Genomic DNA, 17,557 nt, shown 5'->3' with positions numbered 1-17,557 from the left:
TACGTCGGGATTTGGCAACCCTGGTGTTGCAATCTGGCAACCGACAGCTGTATCGCAAAGTTTGACATTTTTGGCTTTTACCTACTCAGAACGTTTTGAAATACCAGCGCTATTTGTGTTGTTTACAGTAACTTAAAAGATTCATCTCGGTCCAAAAATGGAATTAAATCGTGAACATTTTCGTGCGATTATTTTTTTCAACTTTCGACGTGGATTAACTCAGCAACATTGCATGGATGAACTTAATTCATTTTTGGGCGATGAAGCTCCATCAAGGATCAGTGTTTATCGATGGTATGGTGAATTCAATCGTGGTCGTGGTCGTAGTTCACTCCAAGACGAATTTCGTGAAGGTCGTCCAAAATTAGTTGTTGTTCCGAAAACCATTGATGCTGTGCGCGAACTGATATTGCAAGATCGTCATGTGACCTATCGTTAGATTGAGACAATCTTAGGCATTAGTGGGACCAGCATACATTCAATATTGCATAAACATTCGACTGTCAGAAAAATTTGTTCGCGTTGGATCCCACACTATTTGTCAATCGCTCAAAAAAAGGCTCGTGTCGATTGGTCGAAGGAAATGCTCAAAAAATACGATCGCGGGGCTTCGAAACACGTCTATGACATCGTGACAGGTGATGAATCATGGATTTACGCGTATGAGCCCGAAAATAAACAGCAGTCGACTGTATGGGTGTTTCAAGATGAGCCAAATCCAACAAAAGTTGTTCGCGCACGAAGCACTTCCAAGCAAATGGTCGCCTGTTTTTTCGGTAAAACTGAACATGTCGCAACCGTACCACTAGAACAACGCAGAACAGTAAATTCTGAGCGGTACACAACCATTTGTTTGCCAGTTGTCTTCCAAGAAATTAGGAAAACCAATCGCCAAAGACGGATCACTCTTCACCAGGACAATGCGAGCTCTCACACATCGGCTCAAACAACTGCATTTTTGAGCACCCAAAACATCGAATTAATGGGTCATCTGCCGTATAGTCCTGACTTGGCACCGAATGACTTCTTTTTATTCCCGTACGTAAAAAACAAACTGAGAGGTCAACGTTTTTCGACACCTGAAGAAGCGGTTGCGGCATTCAGAATGCATGTTTTGGAGGTACCTCATTCAGAGTGGCAAAAGTGCTTCGACAATTGGTTCAAGCGCATGCAAAAGTGTATAGATCTTCATGGAGAATATTTTGAAAAACAATAAAGTGATTTTCGATGATTAAAATTTGTTTTTGTTCTCTAATCCCGACATATAAAAGACACCCCTCGTATAAAAAGTTGGCTTTCGACGGTCAAATTATTTTTACTTCTCTTTCGTCCACTTCCAGTTCCATGACATTCCACTTTAGCCTTTGAAATTTCATTTGCCGTCTTATACACCAATTTTTTCGTATTCGTAACCTTTCTAAGTGTGAGTCGGTGGGATGGCTGAATAATTTCTTTGCAAAGTTATTAGGAGGCATGCACTATTTCAAAGATCAATATACTATTTGGTTGGTAACTAAGTAATTGCGGATTTTTTTTACAAAATCAAAGACAATTTTTTCATAAAGCTAAATTACTTTATTCTGTAATGTATTGCCCATTTTCATCAATGACCTTTTGCCATCTTTCAGGCAGCATCATAATCCCACGTTCATAAAACTTCTGGTTTTTATTAGCAATAAACTGAATCAGGTACGATTTGACATCATCATCATTATTGAAATTTTCACCATTCAAGGAGTTTTGTAAAGATCGAAAAAAAGTCATCATATGGTGCAAGGAGTATATGGTGGGTGTGGCAAAACATTCCAACCAAGCTCCAATAATTTCGGCAGAGTGCCCGAAAATGTGTGTGACCTTGCATTGTCATGATGGAGTACTCGTACAATACTTTTTCGATTTGTCAATTCGGGCTGCATTGCTTAATTTCATTAATTGTTCAATGTAAACATCAGAATTGATCATTCAGTTGGGTGGTAAGAGTTCAAAGTAGACAATTCCTTTATAATCCCACCAAACTGATAACAGAACCTTCCTTTGATGAATATCAGCTTTTGGTGTTGTTTGAGTTGGTACACCTGGCCTGCTCCACGATCTTTTCCGTTTGATATTGTTGTAAATAAACCATTTTTCACCGCCAGTTAGCAATCGTTTTAAAAATGGATCATTTTTTATTACGCTTCTTTAGCAAATCGCAGCTGTTAATGCGTTGCGTTAACTTTCTTGCGTTTTCTTCAGTTCGTGAGGAACCCATGTGTGGGTTTCTTGAACATAGGGAATTTTTTAAAGTGATTTTCAATGCATGTATGTGATACATAAATCTTCCCTGCAATCTCTGTGATCTCTGTTGTACTGTGACGATCCGAATCGATTATTGCTTTGCTTAGGGTGTCATCAACTTCAACTGGACGACCAGAGCGTTTTTCATCTTTGAGTGAAAAATAACCTGAATGAAATTTGGCAAACCAATTTTTACACTGCCGTTCTTTTATGAGCTTGCGATGCGGTTTTCCCTTTTCGGAATTAAGAAAGCAAAATATGGCGAAAATGTTCCTTTTGATTTTCCATTTTTTAACGAAGGCCAAACGAAAACTACGCAACCGAACTTTTTTTTTACTGATTGACAGCTGAACTGCCACATTGCCAACTATCAAATAACAAAATGTGTTTTACATTTATACTACGTCTGCAGACCTAAAAATTCAACAGAAGCCATCTATGAGTGAAATCCGCATTTACTTAGTTGCCAATCCAATAACCCAATCTGTCGATGTGCCGACTTTAAGGTGGTCGGCGGTTTAGAAATTAAAAAAAAAATCGATTGTTTTGTTTCTTCAATATTTCGAAAGTATAGTGCCTTAGAAATATACTGTGAAATTTTCATGTGGCAATTCCTAATATTATAGCTTCTGCAGCCCATTAACTAAGTAGAGAACGGTTCGCGCGCTCCTGTACCTCAAAATTTAAACTCGTTTTTCTCGAAACGACTTTTTTCGGCAAAAAAAAAAAAACTTAACCAAGTCGTCTGAAATTTTAATCTGTTATGCACAACACCTATGGCTATCGCCTGTACTAGAATCATATTATTATTTCAATTAGTCCGTATTTTTTTTATAAAAAAACTGAAAAACCCGGTTTTTAGAGTGTCAAATTCAAAACCGCACCATTTTGTAAATTTTTTGTTTTATTCTAACTAGTAGCGGGACATAGCTGCAGGGTTTCATTGAAAAGTAATGAACCTTATTTTTTTTAAGCAGTTTTATTAAACCTTTTGGCTTATACAACTAATATTCTTCAAAATAGGACCCTTGAGCGTCAATACACCGCTGGTAGCGGTCCTTCCACTGCAGGAAATATTTTTTAAACTCATCCGACGGAATCGCGTTCAATTCGGCTGTCACAGTTTTTTGGATCCCCTCGGTGGAGTCGAAATGCCTCCCCTTCAGCTTTCTTTTCAGGCGCGGGAACAAGAGGAAGTCCGGAGGGGACAAGTCTTTGTTGTAGGGAGGGTGGGGAAGCACCGGAATCCGCATCTTGGCCAATGCAGAGGTGCAGAGGAAGGCGGTGTGCGCCGGCGCATTGTCGTGATGGAGGGTCCAATTGTTGAGAGGTCGGACTGAACCCGGCCGACGCGGGTTTTCAGCCGAAGGAGCACTTCTTTGTAAAATGCCGCTGTAACAGTGCTTCCTGGAGGTACAAACTCCTTGTGAACGATGCCTCGAGAGTCGAAAAAGATGATCAGCATGGTTCGACATGCGCGCCTTCTTGAGGCGTGGCGACTGGCTCGTGTGCCACTTCGCACTCTCTCTCTTGCCCTCAGGATCGTACTCAAAGCACCAGGTTTCATCTCCTGTGATACATTTGTCTGAAGTATTATCCTGTTCGTCACTTTCCAATACTTCACGACTCTTTTCCACACGCAATTGCTTTTGTTCATCAGTCAAATCAGTCAAAACCTTTGGAACCAATTTGGCACACACTTTGCGCATTTCCGGATTTCCTGTCACGATTTCTCGCACATTGTAATAAGTTAAATTAAACTCCTCACTTCTTCAAAAATTCACGAACCCGGTTCACATCTTCGTCTGTTTGCGTCGTCGAAGGCCTCTCAGATCGCTGTTCGTCTTCGACGCCCTCCCGGCCTTCCTTGAACGACTTGTGCCACCGTTTTACCTGGGCACTGGACAGAGATTGGTCCCCGTAAGCCTCCTTGTGTAGCCCAATGGTTTGGGTTCTCGTTTTGTTTAGCTTTACGCAAAATTTGATCGAGTAACGTTGCTCCAACGATCGCTGCATTTTCGCCACTACAAAATCCTAACACCCTTTTAAAACAGCTTTCACGCGCGGAGCGATGTTGACTGCACCGCTATTGTCAGCGAACTGGGACCGATTTCTAGTGGAAGTGGAAGAAGGTCCAACGATTATTTTCCCCCACCAGCCGATTTGGTTGATCGCTGGGCAGACGCTCCGCGCGGGAAGGCTCATTACTTTTCAATCAAACCCTGTACAGTCATCATTCAGATTAATAGAAGAGCCAAAATGGACAACATCGTCCAGGTCCAATTTTTCGGCAGGGTCAACTTCAGCGCCTGGTTTTAAATTATTAAAATAAATTTGGTTTTCATTTTTGTATGTAAAAGAAGTTAAATAAAAAGCCTAAAAATGTATGTAGATACCGTTTTTTAACTTCTTACTGTGAAAAAAAAATAAATACTGAAAATACCCTCAATTTTTGAGTTCTGGACCATCCCTTAAAAAAATATATATTAGTTTGACTACATTTCCAATGCAATTCGTATAAATGAAAAGTTCCTGCAGCTTTTCAAACAAAAGGTATTGAACTCTTAGCATTGAAATCTTGAATTTGGATTTATTAAAATAAATTTTTAAAATTAAATTCAACTTGTACAGTGAATTTCGGTTTTTCACTCAAGTGAACGGACGTGTTTATAAATCGCTCTGCGAAATAGCTACCAAATCCCGGTAAAATATCCGCATATTTGATAAATTAACGAGATAGTGACTCTAAATATCAAAAGTGCCAAACTAATTCGCTAAGTTGCGCTTTGTGACATTCAACTACCAAAAAACAAAAAAAAAACAAAAAAAAAAAACAAAAAAAAAACATAAATAACTAAACTAGTGCATATTTGCAAATGAGTGTCCAACGCTCTCCTCCGTGCGAGCGTAGGCGCTCTCACAGTGTAAACAATTTGTTAAATAATCAACCGCTTGCGGTCCGACTAAATGCCGTACTCTCGCACGCGAATAAGCTTAACAAAGAAAGTGATCAAATCCACACTCCTCCTATAACTGAAAATGTTCTAGCTGCTCTACTAACATCTTCAACAAAGACCACCACTACAGCAACATCCTCCGCAACAACAGCTACTCTTGCTCTCGCAACACTCACAACAAACACCAGCACGACAACGACAGCCTCAGCAATAACAACCACGGTATCATCATCAGCGACTAACGCAAAGTCTATTTGTGCACGACACTAAAAACATCTATTGCTGAGCAACCCAACAACTCAAAGAAAAGCCAAACACCCAAGCGTTTACGCAGTTCTCCAGAAAAAGCAGAAATAAATGCAAACAAGAAAACAAGGAAATTGTCCTCAAAACAACAACAGCTCACATATTGGCTGAGTAAACCCCCGTCAGAGAATAGATTTGATATACTGGACCAAGAGAACGAATTAGAAGAGAATGAAAAAGAAGAGACGCAAACTCTTAATTCAATAACAACAAAGTTCAAATATGTACCAAAGCCACCACCGATCTATATACAAAAAGTCCAAGTATTAGGCACTCTTATCAAAGCTCTTAATGAATGTATACAAAATAACTATGAACTAAAAGTACTTAAGAACAATGAAATAAAGATACAAACGAAGGAATCAACGCATTATTCAGCAACAATAAAACTACTTAAAGAACGAAATACTCAATACTATACATTCCGACCAAAGGAAGAAAAAGGGTTTAAAGTAATTCTGCGCACTATGCATCATTCTACAGACATAAATGACATTAAATCTGAACTCGCTGATTACGGTCATGATGTAACAAATATTTTCAACATCCTCAAAAGCGATTCAAAACAACCTCTACCTTTATTCTCACTGGAAATCAAAACAAATAGTAACAACAAAGATATATACAATATTACAAATCTATTGCATTGTAAGGTAAAATTCGAGCCCCCACGTCAAATAAGGTCTCTTTCACAATGTCTCAACTGCCAAAAATATGGGCATACTAGAAACTATTGCACAAAAAATCCAATCTGTGTTAAGTGTGCAGGCCCGCATAAAACTGCGAACTGTTCAATCGATAAAAGTAGTAACAATATTAAATGCGCACTCTGTGGCGAAAAACACACAGCCAATTATAAAGGATGTAAGGTATACAAATCACTGAGGGTGCAACGTTTTCCAGCTTTACGCAAAAAGGAACTCCAGACTCCGATACTGAACCCGCCGCAACAGGAAAACACAGTCGAACCCGCTAGCATCGGGTTATCAACCTATGCACAAGTAGCAGCACAAGCTACAAATAATAACACAGGTATGCCTAACCCTCAAAATGATGATATTCAAGAACTTAAAAAAATGACTAACATGATGAATATATATTAATCACACTACTGGTCACCAAATTCGATGGACAAGCAAAATAAAATGACAATAGCCTTATGGAATGCAAACGGACTAAACCAACATATTCTTGAAACTAAAACTTTTATAGACCAATACAACATTGACATACTATTGGTGTCAGAAACTCATTTTAATGACAAAAGCTACGTTAGTATTCCCGGCTACAAAATAATATGCACCAACCACCCTGACAACAGAGCACACGGCGGAACAGCTATTATACTGAGACAAAATAGTATGTTTAACAAAATGGAAGAATATCAAATGGACCATCTGCAAGCAACGACGATACAAATAAATGACACTCTAGGCCAGCTTACCATATCAGTTGCTTACTGCCCTCCGAAACACAACAACAAAACAACACAATACGCTAACTACCTTGAAACACTTGGAAGTAGATTTATTGCCGGAGGAGATTATAACGCAAAAAATATGATGTGGGGTTCAAGATTAACAAACACGAAATGAAAAGCATTACTTGACGCCATCAGAGCGCGTAATTGTAATTATATAAGTACCGGAGAACCCACTTATTGGCCCTCTGACATTAAGAAAGTACCTGACTTACTTGACTTTTTTATCATGAAATCAATTAATCCAAGCGTACTGACAATTGAATCTTGTCTTGAGCTCTCTTCTGATCACTCGCCAATTATACTAAGAACCCAACAACCACCGCAACAAAACTTAAATCCACCACTTTACAATCATCGTACAGACTGGAATGCGTTTACTGAGCTTTTGGATTCATATTTAGACACAAAAGTATCTTTGAAAACAGGCGATGAAATTGAAACAGCTATAGCTTTTTTTAACGACAAAACTATTAAGGCAGTTAGTAAATCTACACCCTCTCCACCAACTAAAGTAAAAAATGACTACATACCTGATACGATAAAAAAGAAACTAACACAAAAGAGAAAGCTAAGGAAGAAATGGCAGACAACAAGATTTCCAGACGACAAGAAAAAGCTAAACAAATTGGGAAAAGATATAAGAGACCTACTTCAAAAGGAAAAAGACAAACAACTTAGCAATTATCTCAAAAATATTGACGCAACAAAATCCTCAAACTACACACTTTGGAAGGCGACGAAAAAAGTGGTGGGCGCCACAATACATTTACCACCAATAAAAACAACTAAAGAGAAATGGGCCTGAACCTCTTCAGAAAAAGCAACGGTCTTAGCTCAACATTTTAAAGATACTTTTGAAAATAATAATAACGACATAAATCTTACTTATGCAGCAAACGAGAATAAGCAGCAAATTAAAAAAATCACACTTACGGAGATAAAACAATTAATAAAAACTCTAAAGAACAATAAATCGCCTGGATACGATCAAATTTCGGGAACAATTATGAAGCATATGCCTGACAAGGCAATAATTTATTTAAGAAATATTTTCAACGCTGCTATAAGTCTCAAATATTTCCCTAGTACCTGGAAAGTAGCTGAAATTATAGCGATCCCGAAACCTAACAAAAACGCTACACTAGCAACATCATATCGACCAATCAGCCTACTACCGACAATATCAAAAATTTTCGAGAAAATATTATTTGACCAGATAAATCCTATTATAACAAGCATGAATCTGATACCCCAACACCAATTTGGATTTAGGAAAAACCATTCAACAATCCAACAGATTCACAGAGAAGTTCACAAAATTAATGACGACCTGAATAAAAAAAGAGTGTGCATGTCCATATACCTCGACGTAGCTAAAGCTTTTGACAAAGTGTGGCACCCTGGGTTACTCCATAAATTAAAAACACAACTACCTAATGACTTTTACCTTATGCTTAAGAGTTACATCCAAGGCAGGAAATTCTATGTTAAATATAACGACGCATGTTCAGACATTCAACCTTTGAACGCAGGCATTCCCCAAGGCAGTGTGTTAGGACCAACATTGTATCTATTGTACACGGCTGATCTACCGGAACCGAAGTCAGAAAACAGCATGATTGCAACATTTGCGGATGACACAGTCCTCATGGTATCTCATAAAGATACAAAAGTCGCAAAACAAAATTTACAAAACGAATTAAATGTGACATTAAACTGGTTCAAAAAATGGAACATCGAAATTAACGCTGACAAAACAATACAAGTAAACTACACAAACCGAAGGACAACCATTGAACCAGTTAGCGTTGGTAATTCTGACGTGAATATTGACACCAAAGCGAAATACCTGGGTATTACGATCGACTCGAAATTAAACTGGCAGGAGCATATAAAGAAAAAGCGAAATGAAGTTAAAAATCGTTTTAAGAAATTGTACTGGCTACTTGGACCTCAGTCCAATCTATCATTGCAAAATAAAGTACTTATTTATCGAACGATAATTGCTCCAATCTGGAAATATGGAATTGAGATTTGGGGCACTGCTGCAAAAACTAATCTAAGTATACTTCAACGAGTCCAGTCTAAAATACTTAGGACCTTAACTAATGCACCTTGGTACATACCTAACGCAGATATTCATCGCGACCTTGACATCGATACTATTGATGAAGCAATACAAAGCGCTAGCAGGAGACACATAAATAGATTATTAACGCACACAAATCCTATGATGAGAAGACTACCAAATAAAGAAAAATCTACCCGAAGTCGGCTTAACCGTCAAACACCAACAGATCTTGCAAAATCCATGTAATCAATTGTCAACTAATCGTATATGTCATTGTTAACCACTTGTTTTTAAATAATATGTATATATTTCTTCTAAATGAGCTTGGAGCTTGGGGGCATTGGCCCTTCAATATCACTCTCATTCCATCTTTTTGTAAATCAAATTACTTATTGTCTAACGACAGGTGTAATATTTTATGGAAGAAATAATAAAAAAAAAAAAACTTGTACAGTTGTGCAAATTTATTTTGCTAAAAAAAAACCTTTTTTTACACTTCTACCGTTTTTAAAAGTTTTACCGTTTTCCGCATAATTGATTAGGACTTCCAATTTCATTACGGTACGTTTTTGATTTTGATTTGCGATGAGAGTTGGAGGTTGCAACTTAATTAAGTTAAACAAATTGCTTTGGACAAACTGTCACTAATAGCTTTTAATCAGCCCAATTGTAGAACGTCGGCTCATTTGATTTCACGCACAAATAATATTAAGCCATCAAACTAACAGAAAACAAAATATAGCAGTAAGCAAAAACTATTACTAGTACATGTGGAGAATTCCATAAAAAGTGGAACTCGCAGACACTTAAAAATTTTCTATTCTTAAATATCTTAAATTCCAATTAGATTCAGACTAGTTAAAGGTCTACAAAAGGAGTAAGTTTTTAATATTTTGAAAATAATATCTCTCGAGAGTTTAATTTTTATAATGATATCTAAGGTTGGTTGGCTGTTTGGTTAGAGTGGTGATTCATCCAGAACCCAACTAGCGCTTTCGCACCATTTTTTTGCCACATCCTCGTTACCTACTTGTTTAATAGTTATATCCAGTCTGTGAGGTTTGAGAACCTTATTAGGCTGTTTACGTCTACGCCAGACAGTTGTTCGAGCCTCTCGGATGGAGGTTTGCCCAGAGTTAAGATTCTGTACTTCCATAGGGCAGGGCATTCACAGCGGAAATGGAAGATTGTTTCCTTTTTCTCCGGTCGTTTACAACTATGACAGTATGTGTTGTGAGGGATGCCCATTTTGGCGGCTTGTTCTCCCACACACCAAAAGCCAGTTACAACTGCCATTAGTGCCCAGGCGTTCCGTTTGTTTCCTGTTTATCAATGTCGACGATTGCTTGAGGTTGTGGGTGGGCCATAAGATTCTGCTAATTTTGCATTTCGTCTGGTCTCTCTATCTAAGGTCCTCGATTCGGAGGTATTTTAGGGAAATTGTGTTCTAGACTGTATTTAATGGTGTGAGTACAGTAATTCATGGCAGATCCCCTTCTCGCCAGTTCATATGCTTTTTCGTTACCTTCTATGTTCCGGTGACCCGGGACCCAGATTAAAGCTACTTTATAGTTTTTACTCAAAGTGGTAAGGCTATTCCTACTTTGTTCCACCATTTTAGAGGTTGTTGTAGCCGAATCCAGCGCCTGGATTTCAGCTTGGATATCCGAAAGAATAGCAATATTGCCCTTAAAAGAGAAAAAATGTGATTAGTAGCTTTCAAGCTTCCCAAGTACTTCCACCTGGAAGACACTGCTGGTATTAGGAAGACACACTAATTTTTCAATTTTAAGTCTATGAGAATATATCCCAGCTCCAATACTACAATCCATTCTACTGTAGTGTCGAAGTTGTTTATTGAGAATCCTTTATTCCATTCCTCCTGAGATGGAAAGAAAGTGCCAAAATTTCTATTGAATGTTACCGTTGGGACGATGTAATCAGTCCTCTCCGAGGTTAACTGAGTTTGTGCAATAATAGACTTACATCACCGTAAGTTTTTCTTTCCAGCGATCCGCTTTATTTAACCTAAATGCACTCATAGTTGCCGTCTTCTTTATATGTACCTAGGTCTAAGGTACCAAATAATTTATTTTCTACAGCCCTTTTAACGGTTTGTAATTTTTCGTAAGAAGTTTGGATTTTAATGGTTTGGTATGAGCAAAATATGTTCTGCTTTCTGCCGCCATCCTGCTTTGTATTGTATTGTGTGAGGTATCGTACCGCCCAGAAACTTAAACGATTGCACGACCTCGAAGCGGTCAACGCCATTTATCATGGCTTTTGGCTGCCTTCTGAAATCTTCAGATATTTCAGGCGATTATCACGGTGTTATCGGCATATGCAATGGTTAGCCTTGAGCGGTTAAAGAGATTACCAAATTCCACTTAATTTTGCCATGTCGCCTTGTTTAACTCCAGAGGAAATGTCGAAGGGAATCGGGCGAACTGCTGGACGACTACTTTTCCGGTAGTGTTTGTTTTACAATGGCACGTCTGTGCTTTTGCATTACAAAACTGTGGTAAAAGTACAAGTGAAATTTACAAATTGCTGAAAAAATCACTGGTTTTTCCCAACGTCTGATGTGACAGGCAAAAAGTGACAGACAAAAGAATTTGTCGTCCTCGCATGGCTCAAACCAGTGTAGCTATAAAAGTCGTTCGAGAAAGAGTTCGTAGAAAATCCCTTAGAAAGCAGAAAAACATGTCCAGGGAAATGAAAACATTGATCAAATTCATGTCAAAACTAATTAGAGATGATCTCCACATCAAAGTCTCCCGTCGCTCAACTGGTCATCCTTTGACAACGCGCTTGAAGAAAATTAGACTCGACAAATGCAAGCAGCTTCTTCGATGGCATGCGGCCTTTTTACAGATGAGAAAATGTTCACTGTTGAAGAGGTTTTTAATAAGCAAAATGACAAAATCTATGCTGAAACTTCTAAAGACGCAAAAAATATTGTTCCAAGGGTTCGGCGTGCTCACCATCCAGCCTCCGTAATGATTTGCTGCGGAGGTCTTGTAAAGACGTTACATCTCTTCATTTCGGCGAAAAAGGGGTATTGGCCGTCTTGAAGTCCGCCTCATCTGAATTCAATGGACTACAGTTTATGGTCAGGATTGGAAAACATCGACTGTCGAAGGCCTCACAGAAATTCGGAGAGCCTGCAGATTACTCTCGCATTCGCAGCAACACATGCAGATGAAATTAAACTTGCTTCAGCAGGAGACCGCAAAAGCAGGACTCAGAATTTATATTAAAAAGACGAAATCTACGCATATAAAGGCGCTGTTTATAATTGGTGATGAAACCATTAAAGATGATGACAGTTTTTGCTACTTGGGAAGTATGATTTCCATAGACGGTGGTGCAAAAAGTGACATTTACGACCGAATAAATAAAGCACGTAACGCATTCGCTAGGCCTCGAAATATATGGTGCTCCAAGGACATCACAACTTGCACAAAGGTTAAAATTTTGAACGCTTGCGTTAAGACCGTGCTGCTGTACGGATGCGAAATTTCGTCGATAACTTCGACCACGAACACAAAGTTGCAAGCGTTTATAAACAGGTGTCTGCGTTATATACTTAAGATATGGGGGCCAAGAGTTATAATAAACGAGGAACTCTGGAGAGCTACACCCCAAAATTGCATCAGGAGTGAAATAAAGAAAAGAAAATATGGATGGATAGCGAATACTCTGCGAAAGCCTTATGAGGAAATACCGCATGCGCCTTGACTTGGAACCCTCCAGGAACAAGAAGAAGAAGCAGACCACTGATGACTTGGAAAAGGACTATAGTCAATGAAACTGGAAAATCGTTTAAGGGGGTATTCAGGTCTAGACGCCTTAATTTTAGGTATTTTTAAAACAAAGATGGTCCTCCTCCTATTTGTGGTGTGCGTTTTAATGCTGTTCCACAAAAGGATGGACCTACAGTTTCAAGCCGACTCCGAACGACAGATATTTTTATGAGGAGCTTTTTCAAGGCAGAAATACACTCGGAGGTTTGCCATTGCTTGCCGAGCGGCAACCGCTATTAGAAAAATGTTTTTCTTAATTTTGGTGTTTCACCGAGATTCTAACCAAGGTTCTCTCTATGAATTCCGAATGGTAATCACGCACCAACCCATTCGGCTACGGCAGCCACAACGATTAGTCCAGTTATTTATTCACCTTTTAAACGCATTTGAAGGGATCTTTTCGGCTCCTTCAGTGAATTCTCCTTAATAGCCTCTATCGACTCAAAGCGGCGTCCGCGGTGTGACAATTTAAGTTTTGGGAAGAGGAAAAAGTCACAGGGGCGGAATCCAGTGAATACGGTGGTTGTTCGATGATATTTGTCGAGTTTTTGTTCCGAAAAGTGTTCACAGTATGACCCTTACGAGACGGTGCGTTATCATGGCGCAAGATCCATGAATTTTCTTTAAACACATCCTCTCTCAAACGTCGCATATTTTCCAAATAATATTCTTTCTTTACAGTAGGGCTAATTCCGAGTGCACAACGCCATGATAATTAAAAAAACGAGAAGCATCACTTTCACTTTTGACCGACTTAGACGTGGTTTTTTGGTTTGCATGTCAAACTCAGCCACTTTCTTTCAATGATTGTTTTAAAAGAAATTCAACTTACTTGGAACGATTCGAGCAGCCACACGTCTTGGCGTCTTATGGCTTAATTGAAGGTGTAAAATGTGGCGAATTGATTCGTGAGACACGCTAAGGTCACGAGCTACTCCCTTAAACTTAAATGATGGTATTCCAGCACCATTTCCTTGACTTTGTCCACATTTTCATCCGTTGAAGGCGTTGATGTGCAACCAGATCTAGTCAAATCTTCCACGACTTCTCGGGCCTCTGCAAAAGCCTTATACCACTCCTATACCCGTGTTTTTGATAAAACACACTCGGCGTAGGCTTTCTACATCATTTTCAACGATTCGGCACACGAAATCTCGTTCAAACATGAAATTTAAGACACATTTTTTGCTCAATAGTTTTATCTATAGTGAGAATCGCAGAGCACACCTGCGCTTGACTGATATTATCAAATGCCCAAACCAAGCTAATTGACAGAGGGAATCTAATGCCCAAACTATTAAATGAAATTTATATTTACCGCGTCTAATCAACCTATCTCTGGATGTATTGAAAGAAGTTAAATTTTTCCATAAGCAACCATGGAATGTTCCATTTATTCAAAAAACTAAATATGTGCACTGACATCTGCTAAAAGTAAACATTTATGCGGCAAATTAGTAGCTAAAATATTTCCGTGTTCAATGGCTCGGCCACTCTGCATTAGTATACAACTGAATATTGCAAAAAAATGCTGGCCATTAATACTACATACCAAATTGTCAAATAAAAGTTTGTACAGTGCAGTTGTTGCCGAGCAAAAAAAAAAACAAAAGAAAAATAAAATAAATTGAAAAAATGTACGAGGAAATTTTGTACTTTGTATTTTTTCGACCAATTAAGAGCGGCAGCGAATTTTCCATCAATTAAATGTTGCAGCTGCCAAGGCCAATAAAAATCGCCAAATGCATAATGGCCAGAGACCTGTGTATGCAACCGAATGGGGTGAGGCGTGGTGGAGGAGAAGAGATGCAACCTAGCTGAAAGAGGCTGACCAATAGGGTTGGCTGAAAAAATGTGCGGCGTTTGCATGTTCGGTGGCACGTAAAATTACAAGTTCAGTGTGTTGCAAGGGGCCACTGATTCTCTACTTGCTTTCAACTCGTAGCTCGCAGCCAATCTGCGCCAATTTCAATTACACATTCAAATTAGTTGTGCGATGCGACAACACTCACTTTCAACGAGTGGCAAGTAACAGTGGATGGCGGATAGATGGGAAGAGAAGGCAGAGAGACGTTATGAGAGCGAGCAAAAGTGCGTCTGTAAATGTATTATATGCATTACTGCTATGCAGTGAGGATTTGAGTTTGGATTCTAACTCTTATGTAACTAGTGTTATATGCAACTAGATTGGGTGGGACTAGTTATAGGGAGACTAGTTATTCTCTAGTTAAGAAATCCACAATCTGAAAATTTTCGAAAAAATTTTACATTTAACATTAAAAATGTTAAAAAATACACAATCTGAAAATTTTCGAAAAAAATATATTGTACATTTCACATATTTGCAAAAACTAGTTTGGGTGGGACTAGTTCAGAATAGAAGGCAGAGAGACGTTATGAGAGCAAGCAAAAATGCGCCTGTAAGTGTATTATATGCATTACTGCTATGCAGTGAGGATTTGAGTCTGGATTCTAACTCATATGTAACTAGTGTTACACGCAACTAGATTGGGTGGGACTGGTGCGGGTGTGACTAGTCCCACTCTAGTTAAAAATGTCCGAAATCTGAAAATTCTCGAAAAAATTATAAATATCACATATTTGCAAAAACTAGTTTCGGTGGGACTAGTTCGGAATAGAAGGCAGAGAGATGTTATGAGATCGAGCAAAAGTGCGCCTATAAGTGTATTATATGCATTACTACTATGCAGTGAGGATTTGAGTCTGGATTCTAGCTCATATGTAACTAGTGTTACACGCAACTAGATTGGGTGGGACTAGTTATAGGGAGACTAGTTCTTCTCTAGTTAAAAAATCCACAATCTGAAAATTTTCGAAAAAATTTTACATTTAACATATTGGCAAAAAATTATTATTATTTTTTTTTTTTGTTTTTTGGTTTTTTCTACCACGGTTCGTATATCTCGTACGAAAACAAGGCTGGAGTCGTTTCCCCACTACATATTTTTTGAATAAAAAGTAAATCATTTAGTTTAGCTGAGAGTCAGTAGAATACAAGAGAAATATGTGGGATCAACCTAGAATGAGGTAAAAAAATTATAATTGGCGCTTACACTCTTTTTCGGTGCTTGGCCGAGCTGCTCTGTTCTATAAATGGAAGGACCTACAGTTTTAAGCCGACTCCGAATGGCAAATATTTTTTATGAGGAGCTTTTTCGTGGCAGAAATACACTTGGATGCTTGTCATTGCCTGCCAAGCGGCGGCAGCTATTTGAAAAAACTTTCTCCATCATATTGTTGTTTCATGCAAGGAGATTCGAAACTACGCACTTCCGAATGGTAGTCATGCACCAATCAATACATACCACACATGTAGCGATTCCTGACCCCTATTGTTTTAAGTCATACATACTTTTTTACGCATCTACGGTAGCTTTCAACTCTTAAGCCCGTTGAGAATTATGGAGTTGGAGGGAATGAAAGGAAAAGAAAAACTTTAGTATTTATTGAATCTACTGGATGCCTTGGCGGAAGTAGACTAGGGAGCTCTGACTTCTACTGGCCCTCAAAAATGTAAAAGAAGCTTCGAAAACTTACATAAAAACTTCTATGAAAATGTATGTCAGAGAAATTGTCTTACTTTGGTGCTGAAATACCTGCCGAAGTCAGTTTGACACCTTCACACAGAATGACCCACGAACTTTTTGAAGTTTATAAAAAAATCGTCAAAAGTTATGATTTCAAATTTACTAAATTTACAGCAAATTTTCCTACAGACTGCGCAATTGTTCATGCCTGTGTGTGTGTTGCTGGCGTAGTTGGTGACAGCTGCATGTTGCAGTTCATGTCAGTTTCAATTTCGCGAGCAAATTTGCAAAAATACAAATTCGACTGTGCTGATGCAAAACAAAAAAAAAATCGAATAAGTTCCAAGTAGGGTACAGACAAACATTCAAATTCGGTTACCATGTTTTGTGTGTGTGTACGAGTGTCTACATACATACATATATTACATATGCACTAAAGAAATGTTGTTTCGATTTTCATAACGTCAGTTAAGTTGGTTTAATGGCTTAAATAATTCCGACAAGTAATAATATAAATAATTTCAATATTTCCTTTCCCTCTGCATTCCAGTTCAACTCACCTGAAAAATTCTTGCCCATCCTTGTACCACTTAACTGAATTGAGTGTGCGATTACCCATTTCGTAGCTACAAAATAGTTTCGCCTTTTGTGCGGCATCAATAATGCGCGGGACGGAGAGATTCGAGAGGTAGAGCGCCTGATTCATGTGAATGTCTGAAAAGAGTTTGAAAATTTGGTGATGATAAAGTCCGATTTTGAGTGTGAGATTTTTGTAAAAAACCCGTTGAAAAGTTCTTAATGATAAAATTGGAAAAATAGCAACAAAAATATTTAATATATTATATCATCAGGCTATACTGAATTTTTATTTTAAATGGCCAAATCCATTGCTGCTCAGAGTGCTATTACGCTGAAGGAGATTGGCCTTTGGAGACAACTTCCTGTAGGACATAGTAGCATCTTGAAGCAGATCTCCCCTTCCTTCTCTGATATTCGCACCGACCTCTCCATCCGCAAACTGTGCTTTGAGGGTTGTGCTAGGGCTATCTTTCCGAGCAGGCAAGATTGGAAAGAGGGGAGAGTTGATGCGGATATAAATGCCTCTGTTT

The 17,557-nt window shown here is 38.5% G+C and overlaps 1 protein-coding gene across 1 annotated transcript in view; it reads right to left on the bottom strand.

Moving 5' to 3' along the window:
- Window positions 1–17,257, bottom strand: part of LOC128855581 (uncharacterized) — an 85,112-nt gene extending 67,855 nt beyond the window's left edge. Inside the window, exon 1 of the mRNA XM_054090593.1 lies at window positions 17,009–17,257. Within this exon, the coding sequence (XP_053946568.1) occupies window positions 17,009–17,154 (146 nt within the window). The 5' untranslated portion in view covers window positions 17,155–17,257. The remainder of the gene's footprint in view (window positions 1–17,008) is intronic.
- Window positions 17,258–17,557: the final 300 nt, after the last annotated feature.

Source organism: Anastrepha ludens, chromosome 2, assembly GCF_028408465.1.
Source record: "Anastrepha ludens isolate Willacy chromosome 2, idAnaLude1.1, whole genome shotgun sequence".
In the NCBI taxonomy this organism is placed as follows: domain Eukaryota; kingdom Metazoa; phylum Arthropoda; class Insecta; order Diptera; family Tephritidae; genus Anastrepha; species Anastrepha ludens.
The sequence above is the reverse complement of the archived record's forward strand: the minus strand, read 5'-3'. Positions and strand labels throughout refer to the sequence as shown.